The sequence below is a fragment of the Cydia pomonella genome, chromosome 15 (genome assembly GCF_033807575.1).
Source record: "Cydia pomonella isolate Wapato2018A chromosome 15, ilCydPomo1, whole genome shotgun sequence".
NCBI lineage: Eukaryota > Metazoa > Arthropoda > Insecta > Lepidoptera > Tortricidae > Cydia > Cydia pomonella.
In genome coordinates, this window is record NC_084717.1 from 4989765 (window position 1) to 5013322 (window position 23558).

The following is a 23558-nucleotide window of genomic DNA, read 5'->3' on the forward strand; positions in this document are numbered from 1 at the left end:
TCTCAACGAACAATGAGAACAATGGCGCTTGGAAGTGCAAGCATTTGTCTTATGTTTCACACTTAAACAGTTGTTACAATAAGAATTTGATTTTATAAAATTGAACCTGTCGTGCGGTGTCATTTTATTAAAAGATTGACATGAATATAAATGATCATGTTTTTTAATTTTACACAGTGAACATTTATCGCTAGCGCTTGTGCCGTTGGCCGCATCTGTGTTTACAAACGATTTAGTTTTTTGCAGCAGGCGTTGCTTAGCAGAAATCTCAGCAGATTTATTGATTATCGCATTTGGCGAACGAGATAAAACTTTGTTTTGTTCTTTGACAAACTCAATTAAATTTTGATAAGAGGGAATTTTCTCTTTGCGGTATGTAATTTCGAACAATTTAATTGTATCGGAATCTAACTTTTGCAGCGCTAGATGTAATAACATGAAGTCGGTTAAGTCATCCAGGTTCAACTGCTTAAGGGCTTCGACAGACGAGTTAAATTTATTTATGAATGAATCCAAGCCAGCGGCGTTGGTTGCGGTTAATTGTTTAAACGTTAGCAGCTGATTAAAATACGCTGATGCTAACGAGCGAGGATCATCGTATTTTTGTATTAATGCGTTCCAAATAATTGGATAATTCTCCGCGGTTGTGGGCAAGCCGGAGCAAACATTTGCTGCATTGCCGGTTAATTTGCCAACCAAATAGTACACCTTTTCGCTGTCAGTCAGCGATGCGTTTTCGTGAATGATACTTTTAAACTGTTGGTAAAACAAAGGCCAGTTTTTGACATCTCCGTCAAAAGAAACTAACTCCAATTTAGGCAGGCGGCATTTTGGTTTCTGAGAATTTACCGGTTCAGAGGGAACCTTGGATTCATTATCTATCAGAACTTGCTTAATATAACAAAACATTTCCTCAAAGGCCGTCCATGACTCGTAATCTATTTCAGAGTCAGGGTGCAATTGCAATTGCAATAAATTATAGGACTCTAAAACGGCTTCGTAGTCTTCACGCATCTTATCTAAATTTAATGCACTCGTGTGAAATGCCCTATATTGAGTAGGATCGGTTTCCGCCTTATGAGCAAGTTCCAAGATGTTTTCTACGCGCTTGTATATAACATCGCGCCGAACTGTATAGAGGGCTAGCTGATTTTTATATGTATTGTAATCATCGCTAATAACGTCCTCGCTGCCTTTTCTATGTTTTGATTGTTTTGGCATTTTTATTGGGTACGAATAAGTCTTGCAATAAAACTAAATGAAAACGTCGTAAATAAATAATAAACTTACGAGTTATTTTAGTATGAAGGTGTAGTGTACTATTTAGCTTAGCAATTCTACTAGACGTAATTTATGCGAATTTTATAGAATATATGCGGTTTAAATAAATGAGTTCCCTTTTAAATAGGTATACCTAACGAATATTAGCCGCGAGTCAACGCCGTTACACGGTGAACGTAATATTTTTCTACCCGAAATACTTGAGCGAGCGGTGTGGCGTTAACTTGCCGTGCAATCGTATAGGAATGAAACGAGCGGAATAAATAAAATTAGCCGAACAAATCCGAACTATCACGAAGGAATTGAAATAATTATTTTGCCTATTTCCAAGATGGCTAACAATTATGGAATGTGAACAAAGGAAAAGTGGAACACGTGTATAAGTATGTTTGTCATAAAATTAAAATAAATTAGGAAATAACCTACGATCGATTGTACTTAGCAACGCGGGGCGGAAATAAAACGAAATAACTGCCGATGCGGGAGATATAGTAAGGTGATTGACAGAATATTTCAGTTACGTTAGCACAATTACCATATAGTTAGCGGGATATTTATGACAAATAGTTAACTATCCGGTTCGAATGGATCAAAAAATTATGATAGTGCCTTTAAACCTATATTTGTGCGGAAATGAATATGCGCGGGAAAATATGTATGGGAGCCCTCAAGACACCACGAGGGATTTTATTAAGTGGACTGTATATTAAATAGAAAAAAAAGTACTTGCTTGACGCCTAGATTTAAGGGATTTAGGAAATGCCTGCGCACATACCTGATGATCTTGCTGTACGGTACTTGAGCTGGCCAGCACTTCGTAAAACTTTCCCCGATCCTCAGCTACAGTACACACGTGTATCACTTTCACTCTGGTTCAACAGTTTTGCTAATTTCACATTACATTTTTATTTATTTCGGCTAAGAGATGCGTTTAGATCTGCATCGATTCAGGAACTGATTCGCCAAGATGGCGTCTCATAGAACATGCCGTAAGCGAGACAGCAATACGGCTTTGTGCGCGTTGGCAAGGGATAGGTAACTTGGAAGGGTTAAGAGCGTTTTCACAAGTACCTACATTTGAAAATATTAGGAAAAACGACCTTAAAATAAAAATATCAAATTTGAAACTCACCAATGCCTTTGACCCTTAAACACTCTACTTTTTATTTCGGATAGGTACGAGGAAAGTAAAATATCTGTAAATTTAATTTTAATATATGTATATTTTTTATAGCTTTTTAAAGTTAAATGTTAAAGTCTTAACAACTTTTGGTGAAAATTGGCAAATTGTAAATATTTATCATAAAATTACTATGAAGTGGCAGATACTTTTGGCGCGTTGTTTCATCCGCTACTATTGATGCTGACTGTACTATGGGTAGGCTCGTATGCTTTAATATGCTGACTGTACTATGGGTTAGGAGACAAACACCCGTTTTAACTTACCTTACTTGACTTACCATCTATTCGTAATGTTCGTTATGTACGTCGGAAAATATCGATACGAAAAATGTGCCAAAAATATGTATACACTCCCTTAATATATGGGCAATAAAGTCATATAAATATTTTTGGCACTTTTTTCGTATCAATATGTTGTAGAAATTAGGAAATTAGGTATTTGTAAAAATAGAGTTAAAAGAGATGTTTATGACATGAGTCTTTTTATTCGAAGTAGAGGTAACTAAGCAAATCAAAAATATATCAAAAATAGAAAATAGAACTAGAAAACTAAATATTTGTCAGCACAAGGTTACAAACTACAACACAATATTTTCAGACGTGACCGTACATATTATATGCCTATTCATTATCTATATATATTGACTATTTGAATACGTCAATGGTGAGCAAACATGGTTAATACTTAAGTGAATATCGTGCATTCACTCCATTTTGATATGAATATTCGATTCAATTCTACTGGTGTCCGCTGTAATAATACGAGCGAACCAAATTACTAAGTTTTTCTTATTTGTGGTTTAATCAGTACCCCTAGTGTAACTTTGATCGACATCATAACGCGACGAACGCGTTTGCGTTAAGTCTCATTTTGTATAGGATTTTGAGTTTCCAAAACGTCCCGCTTGGGGCGCTCTTTCGAAATCCAATACAAAATGAGACTAAACGCAAACGCGTACGTCACGTTTGGAAATCGAATTTATTTACACTAGGGGTACAGGAAAAGTACCTACAGTAAAATACTGACATATCACAAGTCCATATAAACGTTGCGTTCTGACCTCTTCTTTGAACTATTGACCTGATTTCTTAGAGAGAAAATTCCAATACAAATGAATGGGAGCTGTCATAGCTCCCATTCGCTTATATCGGAATTGAAAATATATGTAACAAAAATAAGTGAGAAAATATCAGCCATTTATGTGTGGTAGTTATTTTTGCTGAATAGAATATCTTATGAAATAGCCTTTTTTCACTATTTCCATAATCTATTTCTATTTCCGTAGGTTTTTATATAAATACCATTTTTTTAATAGCCTGCTATCATAATAGGAAGTAAATATAAATACAGAGTGATTTCTGGGTCGTGATCCAGAACCACTTTTTCCGACTCTGTAAATGATCCACATTATCATATGGTAGTATTTGATTAAAATATAATTAGTGATTTTTTTCTTATTTTTAAGTAAAATTAATCTTATACTAAGTAATCATGGTCACCCTATGACTTTTGACATACGCTGTATGGAAAGCGACAAGACGTCACATTGAGTAGGGTGACCAAATTGTATGCAAAAATGTTTTTTTCTACTGGTCATTTGAAAAATAATCATCATCATTGGTGATAATAAATAATTAGCAACATCATTAGGCTCATCTTTGAATTCTGTACGATGTATAGTTCTCTTGCTCCACGACCCCGAAATCACCATGTATACGATAAAAAATCACGCAGCGCTCAGGGTGATTTTGTTATGTCTGAATAAACGATACACAATTTTTTATCGAGCAGATAGTCTGCGAGGTATACTACATTATATATTTATTTATGTAATTATTTATTTTAAGGAGTACCAACAGCTACAAAACATTATGCAGATTAAGTAACAATACAAAGCCAATTACAATATAACAGACTTCGCACGCAAGTTCACACAATGCTATCACGCCTTATACATTTTAGGAAAAAAAAAAAAAAAAACATTCAACTCAAAGCTTATCTAACTTATTATATTTAAGATCGCAAGTTCGAGTCTTGTCCAAATACATACGGAAAAAAAATTCCCGAGCCGAGACCTTCACTCAGTTAAAACAGGCCAGTGTTTTATTTATACCCGTTTAGACTTTATATAATTTCAATCATTTTGGCCCAATCAGGTTTCGAAGATACCCACGTGATGATCTACATCGGCTTCGGTTTCCTGATGACGTTCCTGAAGAAGTACTGCTACAGTGCGCTCGGCTTCAACTGGCTCCTCGCAGCTTTGGTGGCACAGTGGTCCCTTCTTACCCAGGGGTGGTTCAATATGAAGGACATGGTTATACCACTTAATAAGGAGACTATAATCGGTGCGTACGAGTATGTTTATAATAGTATTATTTTTATTTAAAAAAGTAACGTCTTTCCGATGTAATGTGTTGAATTATATTGGAATCATATCACTTAACTATGATTCACGCGGGTGTCTCGCTCGCACTAATACAAGTACGGACAAGTCAGAGCGTAGTGAACGTGCGACATAACTGATATGATCAAAATATCATTCTAATATTGGTTTCATGTCAGATGCACGTGGAATTGGCTTGATTATTCGTTAAACGCCCCACAATCCTTTCATTCATTACTGGCTTTGACGTTTTTCGAACGAGCAGATTAATTGGATGTAGACATTGACACCAAAATTATGTCTAAATGATAGCATTTGTTAGTATTCGTGCGTGCATTCGCTCGTACTTGTATCGTACATGAAAACGAGCGCAAACACGGGCGAATGAGAACAAAATGACATACCTATTTTAGATATCATTTAATGTCAAAATATAAGAATTAGCAATAAGAATCGATCCCTACGTCTGTTATAGCTGTGAAGATGAATACTAGAACTTAATCTTTGTAGGACCTACGTTTTCTTTAATTAGAAGAATATATCAAGGAACCAGTTCCAGCACTGAAATTCTATTTTAGAGGAATAAATTCCACGAGAGATAGTGCGCAGTTTTGCAATGCTTACTGCGAACGGATACTTACCATTTGCTCCATAGAAATACGAATAAAATTCTATAGAATTAAAATTCATATTTCGATAAAAAAGTTGCAACTGTATTGCTGGCATTCAGGGGACTAGATTGTATTTATTTCTTAGTATTATTCTATTTACGCATTTTTATATCTTGATTTGTTGAAGCAAATCTTCTGTCTCGCGTTATACATAATAACAAGAAAGAGGTGGATAGTTTTTCGAGCTTTATACCTAATCAATTATTGTACTTACATGTTAGAGATATTGTTGTACACATTTGACGACTTTCCATTCCAGGAGACTATAGCACTTCAGGATTCATATATTTCAGTATTCAGTATTTTAATTCAAAATACACGTATTATGGTGCGATAAAGTATTATTTGCTATCATATTATCTAAATTATTCCGTCATTAATCTCATCCCGATTTGACGGGTGCAATTTGGTTTAACTCGACTACGAGTATAACTCCATGTCGATAAAATTATGACGTGTACTGTCTTACGTTATGTAATTTTTAAATATTATAATCGCTTTCAAAATAAAATATACAGAATCATTATTCGATGTAATTTTATTTATTAACAGAATGACTAGATTCAATGTCATTACAGTTGCAATAAGAATAAATCAAAGAGGTTTGCAACTAGATAATAAAGGAAACAACAATCTTAATATGTTTAATTCAAGGAAAAGTCACATTTGTTAATTATGATTTACAAATCGCGTGCTTTTATTTCTCACTGGTATGTTTTTGCCCCCGAAAAACCGGGCTATGCTCATTATGTATGTTGTCTCCAGAGGCTGATATTATGGCTGCGACCATTCTCATAACCTTCGGTGCACTCCTGGGCGTCGCCAGCGGTGGCCAGCTTCTCTTCATCGCCATCGTGGAGACCGCCATCGCTAGCGCCAACATTTACCTCGTCACCAGCGTTTTTCAGGTAATTTCTTTAATTTAAAATATATTTATACGAAAATGGGTCATACACTATTTTAAGGCAAAAATAACGGGGAGATTGCTCGGTGCGATGGACGGCAGCGGGAGGGGAGGCGAGATTAGAAACCACCCTGGTTTTTGGCATTAATGCTAAAGGTTCGTTACTGACCACCGACGACGTAGTACCCAAAATAGTTTTCCAGTTAGGAGGCTCCGACCAACCAAAATAACGGTTAACATTCAGATGACAAGTGACGACTAATTTCAATAACCTTCGGTACTTTCCGCTAAAACACGTTTAAAAAAAATATTATTTTGCTCATCCGCAAAAAGATACATGTAATTAGTGTTTTGTAAAAATACGCAAGTAAGTATAACGGGTTAGCACTGATTGGATAACACGTTATTTTCTCGCAGATTAGCAAAGTAATATTTTTTATTTTTATTAGTATGGGTTTCCGCAAAGTAACGCCTGATTCTATTCATTATTTAAAACACATTTTTTAAAGGTCTAATCTAACTTCTATTTATGCTCATGCTTAAAATTTATTTTGAATTAAATGGAACCCATTCGCTTCATTTTATTAAAACCTAGCTTTAATCCGCCAGTACTTAAAAGTTAGGCTAGCGCTAATGGCCGCCCGTAGGCAAACACTACAGAATCCGCGTTATTAACTAAATACACCGGGGATTTTTGACCAATAGCGATCCATCAACGCTGTACTGCACTGTCGAGGAAAACTGCGTCTTTAGAGATCTGCTACTGAACCGAAGCGGTGTTAAGTAGTAAAATTTAAATAGTTGGTTGATACTTCACGCAGATGCAGGGTTAAGTATTGCTTAAAACTGTCTGCTGTTCTTAGAAAATTAAAATTTCTACAATATAGTTTGCCAATAATCAAAGGTGCACAAGTCATAAAGAAGTTAAATACGGCGTTCTCTGAATAAAAGATTTCCTTTGGCAGAATTAATCTTTGTATTCTTAAGATATAATTAAGAAGTGGAGCCACCCAGTTTTTTGATGCAGGCGGGAAGTGGGTGGGTTTTGGACATCTGAGGTATATAATTGTGTAAATTTAGGTTCTAAGACAAGTTTAGTATCACTTTCAACTAAATCAAAGATGTAGACGTAGATTGTTAGTTTTAAAAAAAATGTTTTCTTTATTTGATACAATGATATATGATACAATAAATGAATTCGGCATCCCTGATTTATAGGAAAACGATACCAAACTTGACCCTAGTAGCTTTAATGACATAGATATCAAAAGTTTTGAGCCCTCCCCCCGCCCTAAAAAATTCCATCAAAAATCTTGGTGGCTCCACTTTTCAAATCCATCCTTGGGTTCGTAGGACCAATTCTACCGAAGGACATCCTGTATTAACGCAACACCGTATTTTCATGAGCTGCACCTTCGACTACAACCCCTTAACCAAACATCTTGTCACACTGCCACAGACCCGGTAAACATGGACAGAGCCCCGTCATTAAGTAAACGATTCTATCTGAGACGACTAATGTGGCTATTAACGCGGAACAATGCACGGATTTAGCCAACGAGTTACACAGTGGACGTCTGTTGAAGAGCAATAAAAGTTGAACGTTGATTATACCTGGAATCTTACGATGCTCAGAAATGGTTGGACTCCAGTTTTTTTCTAACACAGTTGGAATTTTACGTAAAAAGCACTGCGTAGATAAGTATATAAAGATTTAAATAGCATCAAACTTTAGAATGTGAAAGTTATAAGCACAAAAAAGTACAATAACACGAGCTTGCGGGACTAGGCCGATATGTGTAGGTACAATTTTCCCCTAAAAAAGGGGCAAATTAATAACGCCACCTCTGCACACTTCAAGGGTTAAACTGTTAGATTTCAAAGCAATACACATTATACCGGTTGGGGCCTGTAACACGAGCAAATAATTAAAACATAGATTGTACTTCTCAAACGGTGACACGTTTTTTCAATAACTTTTAAAAATTATGAAATTAAAGAGTTCCTATTTTTCATAAAATTAAATATGATCTTTAATGTATGCCGACATCATTGTAATTGACGTTGCTTGCACGCCTTAAACATACCAAAATTGGCAATACATTGCGACTTAGAATAAACTTTAAAGTGTACAAAAACCAAAACACAAGTTATTTTTACAAGTCGCTGAACAAATGTTGGTCAGTTTGAGGAGTTTAATTATTTGTCTGTTTCAGACCCTACCCGATACATTGAATACTTTCCTAATGATTTAAACACAGCACACATTTTTCTTATTTCAAGATAAAATCGATTTGTATACGATATTTAGGCAGTGTCTTACCTGAACTCGCAAACGCGAAGCGTACAATATACAACAGCGCGGGTGAATTCAATCCTTTGATACCTATGGAATTGTCCTACGTGGACGATCTCCGAATGCCGTTGGGCCGCCGCGTCGCGTCGCGTCGCGTCGCATTCGCGAGTCATCGCCCACGTAAGCCGCGCTGTTACATTTAAATGAACGTTAATCAAATTAAAGAGATTACTTCCAAAGTCAAACTCATTCGCGAAGCAGTGTTCCTCAGAGCGGCTATTAACTAAATGCTTTAAGGATTTTCACGGGCAATGGCAACTAATCAGCTTCTCGACATCGTCTATCTTGAGTATTACCATGGATTCAATAATACTGGAGGAGATAAGACTTTTTTTCTTAGCCTACTAGTGTCTGACTGCTAGGGCAAAGGCCTCCCCTCGTTTTTTTTATAAACTCTTGGTTTTTAATTGTATTATTGTCAACATCTTTGTACTTTTTTTTAATACTACGTCGGTGGCAAACAAGCGTACGGCCCGCCTGATGGTAAGCAGTCTCCGTAGCCTATGTACGCCTGTAACCCCAGAGGAGTTGCTGACCCTAACATCCCCCCCCCCCCTCGTTGAGCTCTGGCAACCCTACTCACCGGCAGGAACATAACACTATGAGTAGGGTCACACACACACACACACACACACACACACACACACACACACACACACACACACACACACACAGGCACGCACGCACGCACGCATAAACGCACGCACGCACGCACGCGCACCCACACGCACACACTCACACACACAGTTAAAAAATACATCTTATCTTATCTTAGAAAAAAACATCACTTTGAATATAGAAGCGCTGGTCGCAACTCGTGTCGATTTAAAACAATCCCTTCGGTCGTGTTTTAATTTATCGCCACTCGTTACGAATTTTTTCGCACTTGTATCGTAAATAATTTTAATATATTTATGTATATCTCTACGTAAATATATAATAATCGTACGCTCTATTGTGAATTTTCAAATCTCTTTTGGTTATTTCTAAAAATTCCCCGTGAGACTTTGGAAATATTTTGCTCGATTTCGGAAAACAATACTCTCCTCTTCATCGGTCGGGTAACAAAGAGACGTTAAGTTAGTTCCACTTGTCAAACGGCATTCAATCGACTCTGTTTGTCGCATGTTGTACGCCAAACAAACAAGCAATTTGGACAAAATTGAACACTAGAGGTGTTATTCGGATTGCTGAACGAATATACTCGTAGGCAAATCAATGGTTGACCAGTATTAAAGCGTTATTACTATTATGAAACAATTATATTATAAGTCCAGATAGGTTACAGGCGTTTCAAAATTGAAGCGTTTTATTGCTCTTTAGTCGAGGCAAGCTACAACAGTGCACGTGCTAACAGTAGTAACAAGCTCCCGCACACCGAAAGAGAAAGAGACAAGCTCATGTTCACGATGAGAGGAACGATTGCAATTGTAACAGATAAATGGTATGCGAAAATTAGTCAACAGCAACAGAATCATTAGTAGATAATGAAAAGAATATAGAAGTTTTTAGGGATAAGTTCGCCTTTGTACAAATATTGAGTGTTTTAGTTCCTGTTTTGTTTTCATTTTTGTACAATAAAGAGTTTTACTACTACTACTACTTTTTGTGCTCATGTATGAGTATATGGTGGTTATAATATCACTGTTATGAAATTTTTGTTTTTTTATGCCAGATATTAAAATCAAAGTTCCATTGGCGTACAACCTACCCATGGATGATTTATTTATGGATGGGTGATTTTTTTTTGTTCCATTTTTTTACTAAAATGGCTGATTGGTCGGACTATTTGAACAATAAAATTAGAAGAATTAAAAGAGTTGTATAGTCTAAAAAACGAGATGGCTGTTACTGAACCAATCCAATGAGCCACATCTAAGACTCTGCCGTCACATTCCTTTAGGTGAAACTACGCTCAATCGTTGATCAGTTTTTTTTATTTAAAACAGTAAGCATCACATCTAGCGGATCAAACTACGCGTCAAAAGTACGAATATAAAGCAGTCTCTAACAACTTAACAAAAATAGATGTATCTTTACACGGTGTTTTATTGAAACTACGTTAACTTGGGATATGGCTAAGTACATGTAAGAAAACTGAATGGCATAGTTAATTTCACTTTTTTTATTTACTTTTTTTTCTAAAAAAGTAATTAAATGCTGCATATACTGTAAGTCTCGACAGTCAACTCGACAATTTCTGTAAGACTACAGATACTTTGTGACTAAGACTGTAACACATACTGAGACGCGAACTGTAGAGGTTTATCTCTATTTGGAAAAGTATTCCAGGTTGACAAATACTTTTGGCGCGTTGTAATGCGCTAATATTGATACAGGGTGTACATGCAGAAAGAAAATTCCTATTTGGTTATTTTCTGCACTATATCATAAAAAAACTATTTAGTCATTGCTCGTGTAACCAATCAGAATACGAGACCAGTTCGCGATACGAGTACAGTGTTATTGAGCCGCCATCGCCATTTTGATTCGTATTTCGACAAACAAACACGACTTTTGGCTCGGCTGCACATTGAAATTGGGTACGCTATGAATAAAAATTAAATCAACAATTTACAAACAACAATTGTGCACCAATTGGAAAGGTATCCACGCCGCTGTGACCTACCTTCCTTGGATACCAACCGAAAAATACATTGGAATTGAAAAGCAAAAAGAATTAACGAGTGCTTTTAGCCTAACCATTAAAAACGGCCCGATTCGAACAATGAGATACGATAACGATAAGTTTTGGTTTAGATAAGTTCTCATTTAGATATCGTTTGTATGTCGTATAATTGATAGAAGCAGCTCGATTCGGGCAACCAATGTCACTTTGACGTTAGAAATATCGTAGATAGATCTTATTGGGATCACAGCGGAATCGAAATAAACGTTAATTTTGAGATGTCGTTTAGTTATCGATCTTTCCAAGATCTTATACGTGTCTTAATCATTCTTCGAATCGGGCCGTAAGAATATTTTGTTGTCGATTTTTTTTTCGTAAGGTTTGGATACAATTTGGCTGAATAAATAAATAGGTACATAACTTATTAAACATATCAAAAACGGGTCACTCACTTCTTTAAAGTCGAAAAATGCTCGACATGTTTCACAAGGAGTGTCGTCGGGAGCTTGCGTTAACGGACCGGCGCAGACTGTCCCGTTAGTGACCCGTAGCGTGCATATACATGAGTGACCCGTTTTAATATATTTAATATGTCTGTGTCTCACGGATTTTTTGCTATTCAAATTCATAACTTGATGACAGTATATGTTCAAATAATACTATAAGACGCTTTCTATATTTTTACCTGACGATATATTTTGTTTATTTGATAGGATATATTAATTAGCATTTGCATTAATTTTAAGCATCACCTCATGGTGTGTCATCATGTCTAACACGCATAATTACATGATCATAATTTACACTGAAGAGGAGCTGTGCCATTATGCAGCAACGCGTTGTCGTTGCCGCGAATATTAACCAGTAAACACTGGCTTGTTATTCGTGTCATTGAATAATGATGTACCTAGCGAAGTAGCCGCAACCTTAATGACAATAAGCACCAAGTACCTAGTGTTCAGTACCCCTAGTGTAAATTTGATCGACATCATAACGTGACGAACGCGTTTGCGTTAAGTCTCATTTTGTATAGGATTTTGAGTTTCCGAAACGTCCCGCTTGGCGCGCTCTTTCTAAATCCAATACAACATCCAAAAAACGGTTGCAGGTAATATTAAACATTGTTTTCTTTCTAAGCCGAAGTTACTACTTATTAATACGTAAATAAATTCTTTATTTAAAATAACAATATACATGATAAACATAAAACTAATTAAAAACTAAACCTAAATAAATCAGAACTTAAATATAAATATAAACTAAATATGTATAAAAAAAACTACCAACCTATTGGCTACCGGGCCGTCCCCGATGCAAAGGTGCCCATCACGCTCGCTGCATTGCCGCGTTGGATTGCGATGGATAGCCTTTGCATCAGGAAAAACCCAGAGCGGGGGTCAAGGCCCCTTTCTAGCAGGCGACGACCCAGATCCCGGAGGAAGGACTTACCCTCAGCGCACCAGCACCCCGAAGTCTCCACAGCGAGAGGAACGAATAAATAACCGCTCAGCGCCGAGTATTTATCTTTTTTAAGGGACGCCGCGTGCTCAGCAGCCGCTCCTGCCGACCGCATAGTGCGGCTAAGATGCGAGGCGGCAAAAGTACTGACGCATGTGGCGTCCCATAGTAAGCACTTACCCTTTTCCCACGGCACCAGGGTCAAGCCGTCAGGCCTTTTGCCGTCCGATCGGCTGAGGCCCGGCGGCTCCAGCATGCAAGGGACATTTGCTGATATTAAGGCCCTCCTAATGATATCATTGAGAGCATGGTGCCGTGGAAACCTTCCCGCGCAGCGGCAGCAGCTCAAGGCATGGTGGCCGTTGCTCTCCACATTGGAACCGCAGATGCATTGGTGGGGTTGGCATACATCAGAACCCAGGCGGAGAGCAGCGGCCACCCGCATCGAGTCGTTGTCTAGTAAGGTGCCTAAGTTTGGGGAGGGAAGAGCGTGTAGCCAGGCCCCAGATTCAGGCTTGGAGGCAGCGATTAGCCTGGCTCTGTCAGCACCAGAAGCGGCATTTATAAGAGTATCGAATAGCCTCCTTACCACGACGTCGTCCCATAAACGCTGGCGGCAAGGTTTTTCGGGTACAGGCGGATCAGAGTTAAAAGCCTTCCAAGCCGACAAAGCATCGGCGGCATAGGGTATTGTGACCTTGGCACCATCTAAAGGTAAAATTTTAGTGACAAGATCCACAACCCCAGCCGCCGACGCAAGGAAGGCAGGAAGGCTCACGTCTCGTGAGCGCCGTATACCCAATCCGCCATTGCGTATTGGTAAAGAGGCCTGGTCCCACTGGTCCGAATTGAGGGACACATTTAAAAGACACTCAGTAGATTCTTTCAGCGCCAGGTCAAAGGAGTCCATGTGTGTGGGGTGAAGCCAAGTAGGCACTGTGCGTAAGAAGTAGGTGATCCTCGGAACAGCAAAGCAGGATCTTAACAAAGTCAGACCTACATGCGCCGAGAGATTACTAAGCCTTTCTCTTGCTGATAAGAGAAGTTGCTCTCTTGTCTTAAAAGCTTCAGGAACAGCATCGGGAAATATAGGGGAACCTAAGAGATTAAAGTTTTGACTAGATAGCTCTTTGAGACCAGGTAGTAGGTTGCGAAATGAAGATAACGAGGCATGAGAATTGGCGCTGCAGGGAAAGAATTCGCATTTATTTGTGTTGACTTCGAGTCCCAAATTACGGAGGAGTGGGAGAAGTGTGAGCAAGTCTTGGTGTACTTCTTCGGGCTTACCACCGAGAGTACCGTCATCTAGATACCAAACATTTAAAGGAGATTGAGGACCGGAAATTACTTTTTGGATGGCGAGGCTAAAGATCAGGGGGCCGAGCGGATCCCCCTGTTGAGCCCCAACCTGAGACTGGATGAGGGACTCATTGAAGAAAAGTTTGGACGGAGAGGAGTAAACTTGGTGTAGGAAAGGGTACAGTAGTGGTATTTTGTCTCTAACTTCGGACAGAAGTACATCCCGCTCTAAAGAATTAAACGCATTTTTTAAATCTATCTTAATGATAACACAGTCCGCATTTTTTGGGTCGAGTACGAAGGCCCGAGTGGCGTGAATAGCAGCCTCACAGCCGAGTTTCGTACCAAAACCTAATTGACAAGGCTGTAAGTATGACGACATTTCGTCACGCACAGCATGACATCCTAACTTAGCAGTCAGGCGGCGGAATACACTGCCGATGGCGATGGGCCTTAAACCACCGTCTTTTTTTGACAGCGCACACAGCGACGCACCGTAAATATACGGGGAAACTTCAGGATTCAACTGGCCACTGAGTAGAAAATTGCAGAGTTTGGTTAAATATTCGAGCAAGCGGGGTCCGTTCTCGCCGGCAGAGCCGGAAGTGAGTTCTTTCAAGTGTGATGGGCGAATACCATCCAGGCCGGCAGCAGAGCTGTTGTTGAACGAGCCTAGAGCCTGTGAAACTTCTTCCGGCTTGACCGAGAGAGCAGGACAGGACTTGTCTGGTTCGGGAGGAAATGTCAACTGTCTAGATGGGGCCGGATGTTTGGAAACTAGGGTAGCAAGGGTTTCAGGATTTGGCGGCGCTATTCCGTCATCCGACATGAGGATCCGTACTGCCCCTCTGAGGTCACCCTCGTAAACTTTGGACTCTATAGTTCTAAGAATCGAGGGTGGTCTCAGAGCGGCCGTCTCTGCTTGCACAAAAAGGGAATCAATCCCCTCAGAACATATATTCCGCTTAACTTTGGTGGTTAAGTTGCCTGCGCTGGTAGATTCTGGCGCCTTTAAAGCAGAGTAGGCAAATGACAGCAGAGTGAACCATTCTAGTGTACCGTTGTTCTTAATACATTGGTCGATTGCCTCACACAATTTGCCTGCCGCCAAGTTGCGAGCCCCCTTAGGGATGTGACGCAACACTCGCACGGATTGCTTTAGGGTGGCAAGGTCATCAAGATTCAGACTACTATTGTTACCTGAGAGAGCTTGCTGCCGCTGCTGTGGCTGCACTGTAAGTGTAGGAGTGAAAACGATGGGTGGTCGGGTTTTGTGCAAGCGCCCTATATGAACCTTCAACCCGTGATCGGTGAAGGTGCGCGAGGAGTTAGGGCAGTGGGGGCATTGTGAATGGGTTGTAGCCTGCATAGAAAAAAGTTAAGTAGCAGTAAACTAACAAGTAAACTTAAGTAAAAAGTACAAATTCTTAAACTAAATAGAATAGAGATCTATAGAAAATTAACAGTGACGACTTACAAACAGAAACATTAGAAAAGGATATAAAAGTATTTGAGTTATTCCACCTCGAATCTTGAAGGCACTTAGCACATTTATAGTCTCTTAGTCGCGGAAATTCGGTAGTTTATTAATGAAAACAGGAACTGTTGTAGAAATTAATGTAAAAAAACCATTTTCGTTGTTGATACAACCGTACTGACAGATGTCATGTCGCCTCGAGCGCGCTGCGGCTCACTACCTAGAGTGGCCCGGGCTGCGGTCTCCGCGGAGAAATGCACGCTCACTTGTTGTCTATATTTGTGGGTCTCAAAATGGTCTTGGATTAAATATGAGACATGGGATAAAATAATTAAATATATTTTATATTTCGGAAAATACTTTTGGTGCTTGTTTACGTGTTGCTAGGAGTTTTTTTTTTTTAATAAATTTTATTGTTTTTTCTTAAAATTCATCGTTCTATTTTGTGGTTCTCTAAATCATTGCCGAAAATTACCAAATGTCATTTCCCAACCAATTTTTCGCATAATTTCATTTCGCCGAATGATTAAGTACTTACTACATGATAATTCATATTATTTCCCAACCTAACAGTTAGCAACTGTATGTTTGGATAACAACTTAAAAATACACTTTTTTAAACTTGTGTTTTAAGTAGCAGAATGACTTTTTTAGTCTATTACGAATCATAAAAAGTTTATTTTCGATGCAAAAAAAGTCGGTTCTGGCGCTCGCCGGCCGCTACCGCGGCATGCTTGCTTCAATCGCTCGACTTTGCGCGCTGTTCACGTTGTCTCTGTCAAATGACTAGACGTTATCGTATTTTTTTTTGTTTATTTTATGATTTGGCGAAATAAATGTATTTCAAATGTTGTATGTCATAATAATAACCTGCTTAACAATAATTCTACCAAGTAAAACGTTGTCATAATGAAAGTTTGCTGAATGTTGATTACTAAAGTAATTTATCTGCGAAAAGTTGTTTGACAAGTAAAATTCGGACAATAAAACTTCGGTGAAAAGGCAGAACACCCTATTTTGCGTCTAAAAATAAATAAGGTAGGCCTTACATGGGTTCGGTACCTTATATTTAAATCATCCATAACTCAGGAACAAATATCTGTGATGAACATTCAAATAAATGCCCTAACCATGATTTGAATCCGGGACCTCCTGCTTCGTCGGCAGGATCACTACCAACTAGGCTAGTCGACAAAGTACTAAAATTGACAAAATCTCAGTTCATTGTAACGTTATAATGGAAAGTTCAAAATGACAATTACTACTTATTACTTTATACTAATCAGTTATTTTGTTTCAGGCGGCGGATGTCGGTGGCTCGATCGCGATCCACTCTTTCGGAGCTTACTTCGGCTTGGGGGTGAGCCTCGCCCTCAAATCCAAGAAGGTTGTGGACCAAGCGGAGAAGAACGTGCTCAACGCACCTACGTACATATCGGACGTTACTGCTATGATAGGTGGGACTTTTTCAACGCACCTACCTACATATCGGACGTTACTGCTATGATTGGTGGGACTTTTTTAACGCACCTACCTACATATCGGACGTTACTGCTATGATAGGTGGGACTTTTTCAACGCACCTACCTACAAATCGGACGTTACTGCTATGATAGGTGGGACTTTTGGCCGTTGTACTATTTGACCGCCATGACGTCAACTGACGTGCATGGCTACAGTACAATATCAACAACTTTTTTTTCGGTGTTTAAAGCAGGCGAATATTTGTCTGTGCCTATTTTTGACCATTAGCCACAGAAAAGGAAACTCTTGTATCTGCAAATCTTCCGAAAATTCGCGTTTGTACCGGACAACGGTAGACAATTTCATGGAATGCTCCAAGGTACATTCTGGCTTGGTTTACGATGACGCGCAATCTGCTGCTGAAAAATGACACTGTTGAATGAATTTGATCTCACGATGACATCACGGTGAGATCAAATTCATCACCAGTTATTACAATCAGCATAAAGGATGACTCACGTAAGAACGGTCTGGATGCGGGCCGAGGATTCCGACACTATCGGTGATCACGTGATGCTTTTAATAGAAAACTGAAGTATCGGACGCTTCGGCCCGGACCAGGACCGTTCTAGCGTAAAGGAACCCACTGATTACCAGGTTACCGGATGATATCGGCCTGTCAGTTATTCGCGATTGTCAGCTTTTGCGAATAACTGACAGGCCGATTTCGTCCGCGCGAACTGGTAATCAGTGGGCCCCTTGAGTCATCCTTTAGCCTCCCGCTTGCCCCGCGCCTTGTCAGTCCGCAGCGCTTACCCTCCCTCTTCCTTAAGCGGTACTCTTGTTTTAAAATCTATTAAGGTTTTCTGTAAAGATATTGATATGATACGATCATTCGCGCTGATTCCCTAATCAGCAAGATACGCTGTAAGTCGTGTGTATCATCAGTACATGCGATTCGGACCTTTAAAATGACTTTATTGTAATAATTAACATAAGACGACCGACGGGAAGCGCTGGTGGCCTAGTAAGAGTGTGCGACTTGCAATCCGGAGGTCGCGGGTTCAAACCCCGGCTCGTACCAATGAGTTCTTCGGAACTTATGTACAAAATATCATTTGATATTTACCAGTCGCTTTTCGGTGAAGGAAAATATTGTGAGGAAACCGGACTAATCCCAACAAGGCCTAGTTTACCCTCTGGGTTGGGAGGTCAGATGGCAGTCGCTTTCATAAAAACTAGTGCCTACGACGCCAAATCTTGGGATTAGTTGTCAAGCAGACCCCAGGCTCCTATGAGCCGTGGAAAAATGCCGGGACAATGCGAGCAAGAAGAATTAACATAATACGACCGGTGTGGCGGTGTGGTAGTGACCTAGTGACCCTGCCTATGAAGCCGATGGTCCTGAGTTCGTATCCCGGTAAGGGTATTTGTGTGATGAGCATAGATATTTGTTCCTGAGTCATGGGACACACACAACACAAGCCTCCTTGACCTTACCGTGGGACTTACAATTAGTGTAAGAATGTCCTATAATATTTATTTATTTATAAGGAAAAGTGACGAAGCCTGTTGCGGATAGCTTTATTGTTTGTGTGTAACGATGACGCCTGTTGCTGATTTATGGTTATACCCTCCTGACGAAATCTACGTTGCAGATTTGAATTTGTCAATTAAAAACGTCACAAATAAGTTGGTTAACTAACTATATATATATGTTGCCCACCGTGTCTCAATTAGGCTCCTCTTTTATCATGTAACTGCAATTTAATTAACTTTCAAAATATCAGCGTGAGAATCAATTTAACGTAAAACAAATTATTATAATACTTATTATCTTAAAGTAATTCTTCTTCTCGTATAAATTCCTTTCGCAGGTCGAATTTTGAGAGCTAGACAATATCCTTATCGTTATGTGCTCTTTTTGGAACCATGCCCAAAAATTTTTGAGATATGAGCTGCTTCTTGGTGGTTTTCTCCCTAGAATCTTTAGAGCTCTTCACACAGTAGCTTCCTTTTCTTAGTTTACTTGGGTTTTTAATGACTAATTGATATTGACGGCGTAATATTGATTGCAGGTTCGATATTCCTGTACATCTACTGGCCGTCTTTCAACTCGGCGCTTACGGGCACCGACGAGGAGTACCAACGGGCGGTCACCAATACTTACCTCTCGCTTGCATCTTGCACTGTGAGTTGACGGTTTAATAAACAATGTATTATTTACTAAAACTGTCTGTAGTCTCATATTCAGATAAAACTTTCAAATAAACAGTTCAGTCTGGCGAGTTAAAGTCCATCAAAAATATTTTTTTATAGAAAACCTTGTCAGACCTTACAGAAAATCGAACTTACCAATTTAATTGGAAACTTCCATTCGTGTTTACAAACACACACACAAACAGCCTCTCACCCTGAATGATTATATTTACCGCCTCCGTTCCGTCAGGGGTAAACAAGTGACTTTAATGAAGTGCAGAGCCTTAGGCCCCTTTTCTCTGAAAATCATAACCCAATCTCTATTTAGACAAGTGGTACTACATATTTTCCGTTGATGTTAATGAAAATAAAAATCAACCAAGTGCGAGTTGGACTCACGCACGAAGGGTTCTGTTTATTACGCAAAAAAATTGCAAACAAATCACGTTTGTTGTATGGGAGCCCCGCTTAAATGTTTATTTTGTAGTTGTTGTTATAGCGGCAACTGAAATACATCATCTGTGAAAATTTCTACTATCACGGTTCATAAGATACAGCCTGGTGACAGACAGACAGACAGATGGACACTGGAGTTTTAGTAATAGGGTCCCGTAAAAACTTTGGGTACGAGCCCTAATAATTTATAATAAGTACTCGACGAATTCATACAAATTCACTTAAATATATAACGAGCTGATTTATCAGACTTGTAAAATGAAAAGGAAGTTTTGAATACGTATTGATTGAAGTGAACATTAGGATAAGCATTAATGACTAAATCCACTCCGGCAAAAGTGAAAGTTGTAATTAGATCGACTGACCGTCCGACTGATCACAAATTGGCACCAAAAATTAATTCCATTGAAATAGCTTTGACTAATTACCAAAGTTGAGTGAAGCTTTTACCTTGATTAAGGGATGTCTTTTGGGACAGTATTAATCCAAGACAAAAGTTCCTAACGTGAAACTCGAAGCAATGTACGACCATCGCCATTGGAGTAAATTCATTTTAAATTGAATTTCGCGTCGCGCAGGCTAAATTTAAATATTGCCTAAGAATTTTCGTTATTTATATTAAAGAAATTATTTCGTTAATAGGAACAACATTGAATTGCAAAATCTTGAGCTAGTGTATGTATCTGCATAATGCCTTTAACGGGAATGCGGAACTCTGTGTGTATCTTATGCACTATATGAGGCTTATAAAAAGAAAGAATAGGAGTTCTTAACACGCTTTTATTAGGTCGACCTGTATGTAACTATGTAATGGAATCTAAGGTAATTAATTTAACCATCTTCCAAGGATCGTAGCGTCATGGAAATTGGCAGCTGTATGTAGTTCTGATGACAAAACAATAATATGGTACTGTCGAACTGATCTGATGATGGAGCCGGAAGATATGAACTGGAACTTCATGATGGAACATCGTATCATAGCTGTGTTTGGATTTGTTAGAAAAGTCTTGTAGTGAACTTTGAACATGATTAGGTTTCAAGGTCTGATGATGAAGCCGGAAGATAGGCACTGGCATTCCATGATGGAATATCGTATCATAGTCGTGTTTGCACTTGTGAGAAAGGTCACGTAATGAACTTTGAACACGATCCGGTTTTACTTTTATAAAATATTTTTTTATTTATTTATAAATAAAGTGATTTAGGAATGTTAAAAATGTTTATTCTATTATATCATGATATTCGCTCCGCCGTTATATTATGTCTGGGTTCATCTTACTATTATTAATGTTCACCGCAAGATATCAAAATCAAACCCGATTTCGATTTGCTCAATTGATTTTTCAGGTGGTCACCTTCATCCTATCCTCAATCTTGAATCACGAACCAGGAAAGTTCGACATGGTCCACATTCAGAACTCGACGCTGGCCGGAGGCGTTGCTGTCGGCTCGGTGTGCAACATGCACGTTCAGGCTGGAGGGGCCATACTTATCGGTATCGGGGCTGCGACCATCAGCGTGCTAGGTTATAGATTCCTTACGGTGAGTTTAACCTTTAGTCTTATTACCAGTATGCCAGTCGTTTTTATCAGTTGTGTGAGCCAAAATCTTATCTTAAAACCATCAACACAATGTCCATGTGTATGCGGGCTCTGGTGCGGTTCGATAAGAAAGAAAGGTGATTCATTGTTTGGTGGTATTATTTACCAGTATTGTAGTTTGGCGTCGACTTCAAACATATCAGTTGTTAGGGCAAAATGTTTTTAAAAGGTTAATGTTATTGTAACCGCCAGAGGACACCCTGGAGTCAGCTCTCAGCGATAACTCAGTTTAATATTTATTTACGGAGCCTGCTGGTTCGGAAATCCAATTCCTCCCACGGTGGGACGTAGTTGGAGCGTCAAACAAACACCACTTAATTAGATTCCTATTTATTTAGCACTAGCACACACTTAGTCTAGACCTTAAGCACTAAAACACTAACACTATAGGCACTTTCACTATAACGTTATTCTAGTACTTACTAAGGTAAAATAACTAAGCGGTCCACGTAACTAGCACTAAAACCACTATTACCACTAATACTGATCACAACTTTAGGGCACTTTCACTTTTTCCTCACTTTTCCTTTTTGTTTTCCGATCGCTTGAACTGAACTGAACTGACTGTACTAACTCACTGTCCGCAGGCCGTATCTCGCCTGCTTATATAGGGCGAATACGAGGTCTCGAAAGTAACTCCAGATAATTCGAGAACGGCCTCGTTACGTGGACTTCTCTTTCTTGTGCTATCTCTTTCTCGCATTGGGCGTAGAACTTTCCCCGTATTTAACCACCTTTTCGGGTTTATCTCGGGAACCCTGAGGTTTTCAGTGATGAACCGTACCTTTTTAGAAAGCATTTACGAAGATCTACCCTATTATACTAGTTTCAGCTGAAAATATTCATAAATATAAGAATTATCTCTATCGATAGTTCAACTCCATACAAAAATAACTTTAAGTCTTAATATCTCGATAATTCTAGGCCCAATGCTTACAATGCTTGTGTCTACGGATAGCTAACCCTATATTCTATCTATACAGGTCACTACGATCCCTGGGGAAAGCCTAACTTGGGAGAAATCAGGTGAAATTGGGTCGCCTCGGCCCGAACATATAAATACCGCGCACCGAAGTCCGCGCCGCTCACCGCGCGGAGCAGTGCACCAGGCCCCGCGACATGAAGGCCACCTGCAAAAACTGCAGGGGCCCCCACCCTGGGAACCACAAGAATTGCCCAGCGTACAAGAAGGCCTACAGACTATGGAAAGCCGGGAAATCCTATTTCCCGGCCCCGTCCCGCCCGGGACCTCTAACCAACGCCGCGATCGAGAAGCCCACGGTGGAAGAGTCGGCGCCATCAACCCTGATGGCGCCGGCAAACCCCCCCACCCAAAGGGGGGTGTCAAGACCGCGGCAGGCGAGAGAGCCCGGGTCTCCGACGAAAAAGAAGCCAGTGCCCTCAGCCACCGCAATACAGGCAGCGCCAGCTCTACCCTCCGCTGCACCTCCTCCTTCGCCGCCAACGCCGGCTCCAGCCACCAGAACCACGCCGTCCCCCGCTGAACAAGAGGTCGACGCTCTGATCGAGCTCCTGGGCAGCCCGGAATGGCCCCGGCAGCCTTTTTAGAAGAAGAGAAGAAAAAAATAACAACAACAAAGCCATGATCGGCCACCGGTCGGCCATGGCCCAGAAGCCCTCGCCCTTGAAAAGGGCACAAGAAAGACCCGCCCGTTGTTACGGGCGGCGACTAGATACCGCCAAGAATCCAAAAAGGATGGAAAGGCCACTCACACCAAAGTACTTTGGTGTGAAAGAAGCAAGGACCGCGCCGCTCAGTACGCTTCCGGCTTCCGCAGCGATCGCACCGGCCGCTCACCCGCGGTGATGACGTCACGTAACAAGCTGACACAAAAACGCTATTTTCATAGCGACTACAATTTTATCCTGTTTCTAGTCAATCGACCGATAAGTCAATCATACAAAGTGTGCTTGTGTCAACTTATTTCTATCCTATAGCTAGGCACCCTATAGCTATTTTATCTAGTTTTACGCGTTAGGTAATTCTTTCCGGCCCGGGTCTGTACCGTCCGAGCATTCGTCTCGGCAGGGGTCCATGCTGTCCGTAACAGTTATTATTCCATTATTAGTTTGTAATAAGTGACCCATCATTCTGCAGGACTCGTTCCGGTCTGGCCAAACCGGATACGGAACCGGCGCTTCGGATACGTTTCAAGTTTCAAGGTCTAAATAG

The 23558-nt window shown here is 39.8% G+C and overlaps 2 protein-coding genes across 2 annotated transcripts in view; one reads left to right on the top strand and one right to left on the bottom strand.

Moving 5' to 3' along the window:
* LOC133525609 (ammonium transporter Rh type B-B) overlaps positions 1 to 23558 on the top strand; it is a 103663-nt gene that overhangs the window by 64494 nt on the left and 15611 nt on the right. The window contains exons 3-7 of the mRNA XM_061861926.1: positions 4621 to 4812; positions 6287 to 6429; positions 16945 to 17101; positions 19187 to 19299; positions 21111 to 21305. Of these exons, the coding sequence (XP_061717910.1) occupies positions 4621 to 4812; positions 6287 to 6429; positions 16945 to 17101; positions 19187 to 19299; positions 21111 to 21305 (800 nt within the window). The remainder of the gene's footprint in view (positions 1 to 4620; positions 4813 to 6286; positions 6430 to 16944; positions 17102 to 19186; positions 19300 to 21110; positions 21306 to 23558) is intronic.
* LOC133525602 (uncharacterized) lies at positions 12619 to 16052 on the bottom strand. The gene is made up of 2 exons (XM_061861915.1): positions 15645 to 16052; positions 12619 to 15530 (listed from the first exon to the last, which is right to left on the bottom strand). Exons 1-2 carry the CDS (start codon positions 15654 to 15656, stop codon positions 12705 to 12707), a joined length of 2838 nt encoding a protein of 945 aa, XP_061717899.1. The 5' UTR covers positions 15657 to 16052; the 3' UTR covers positions 12619 to 12704.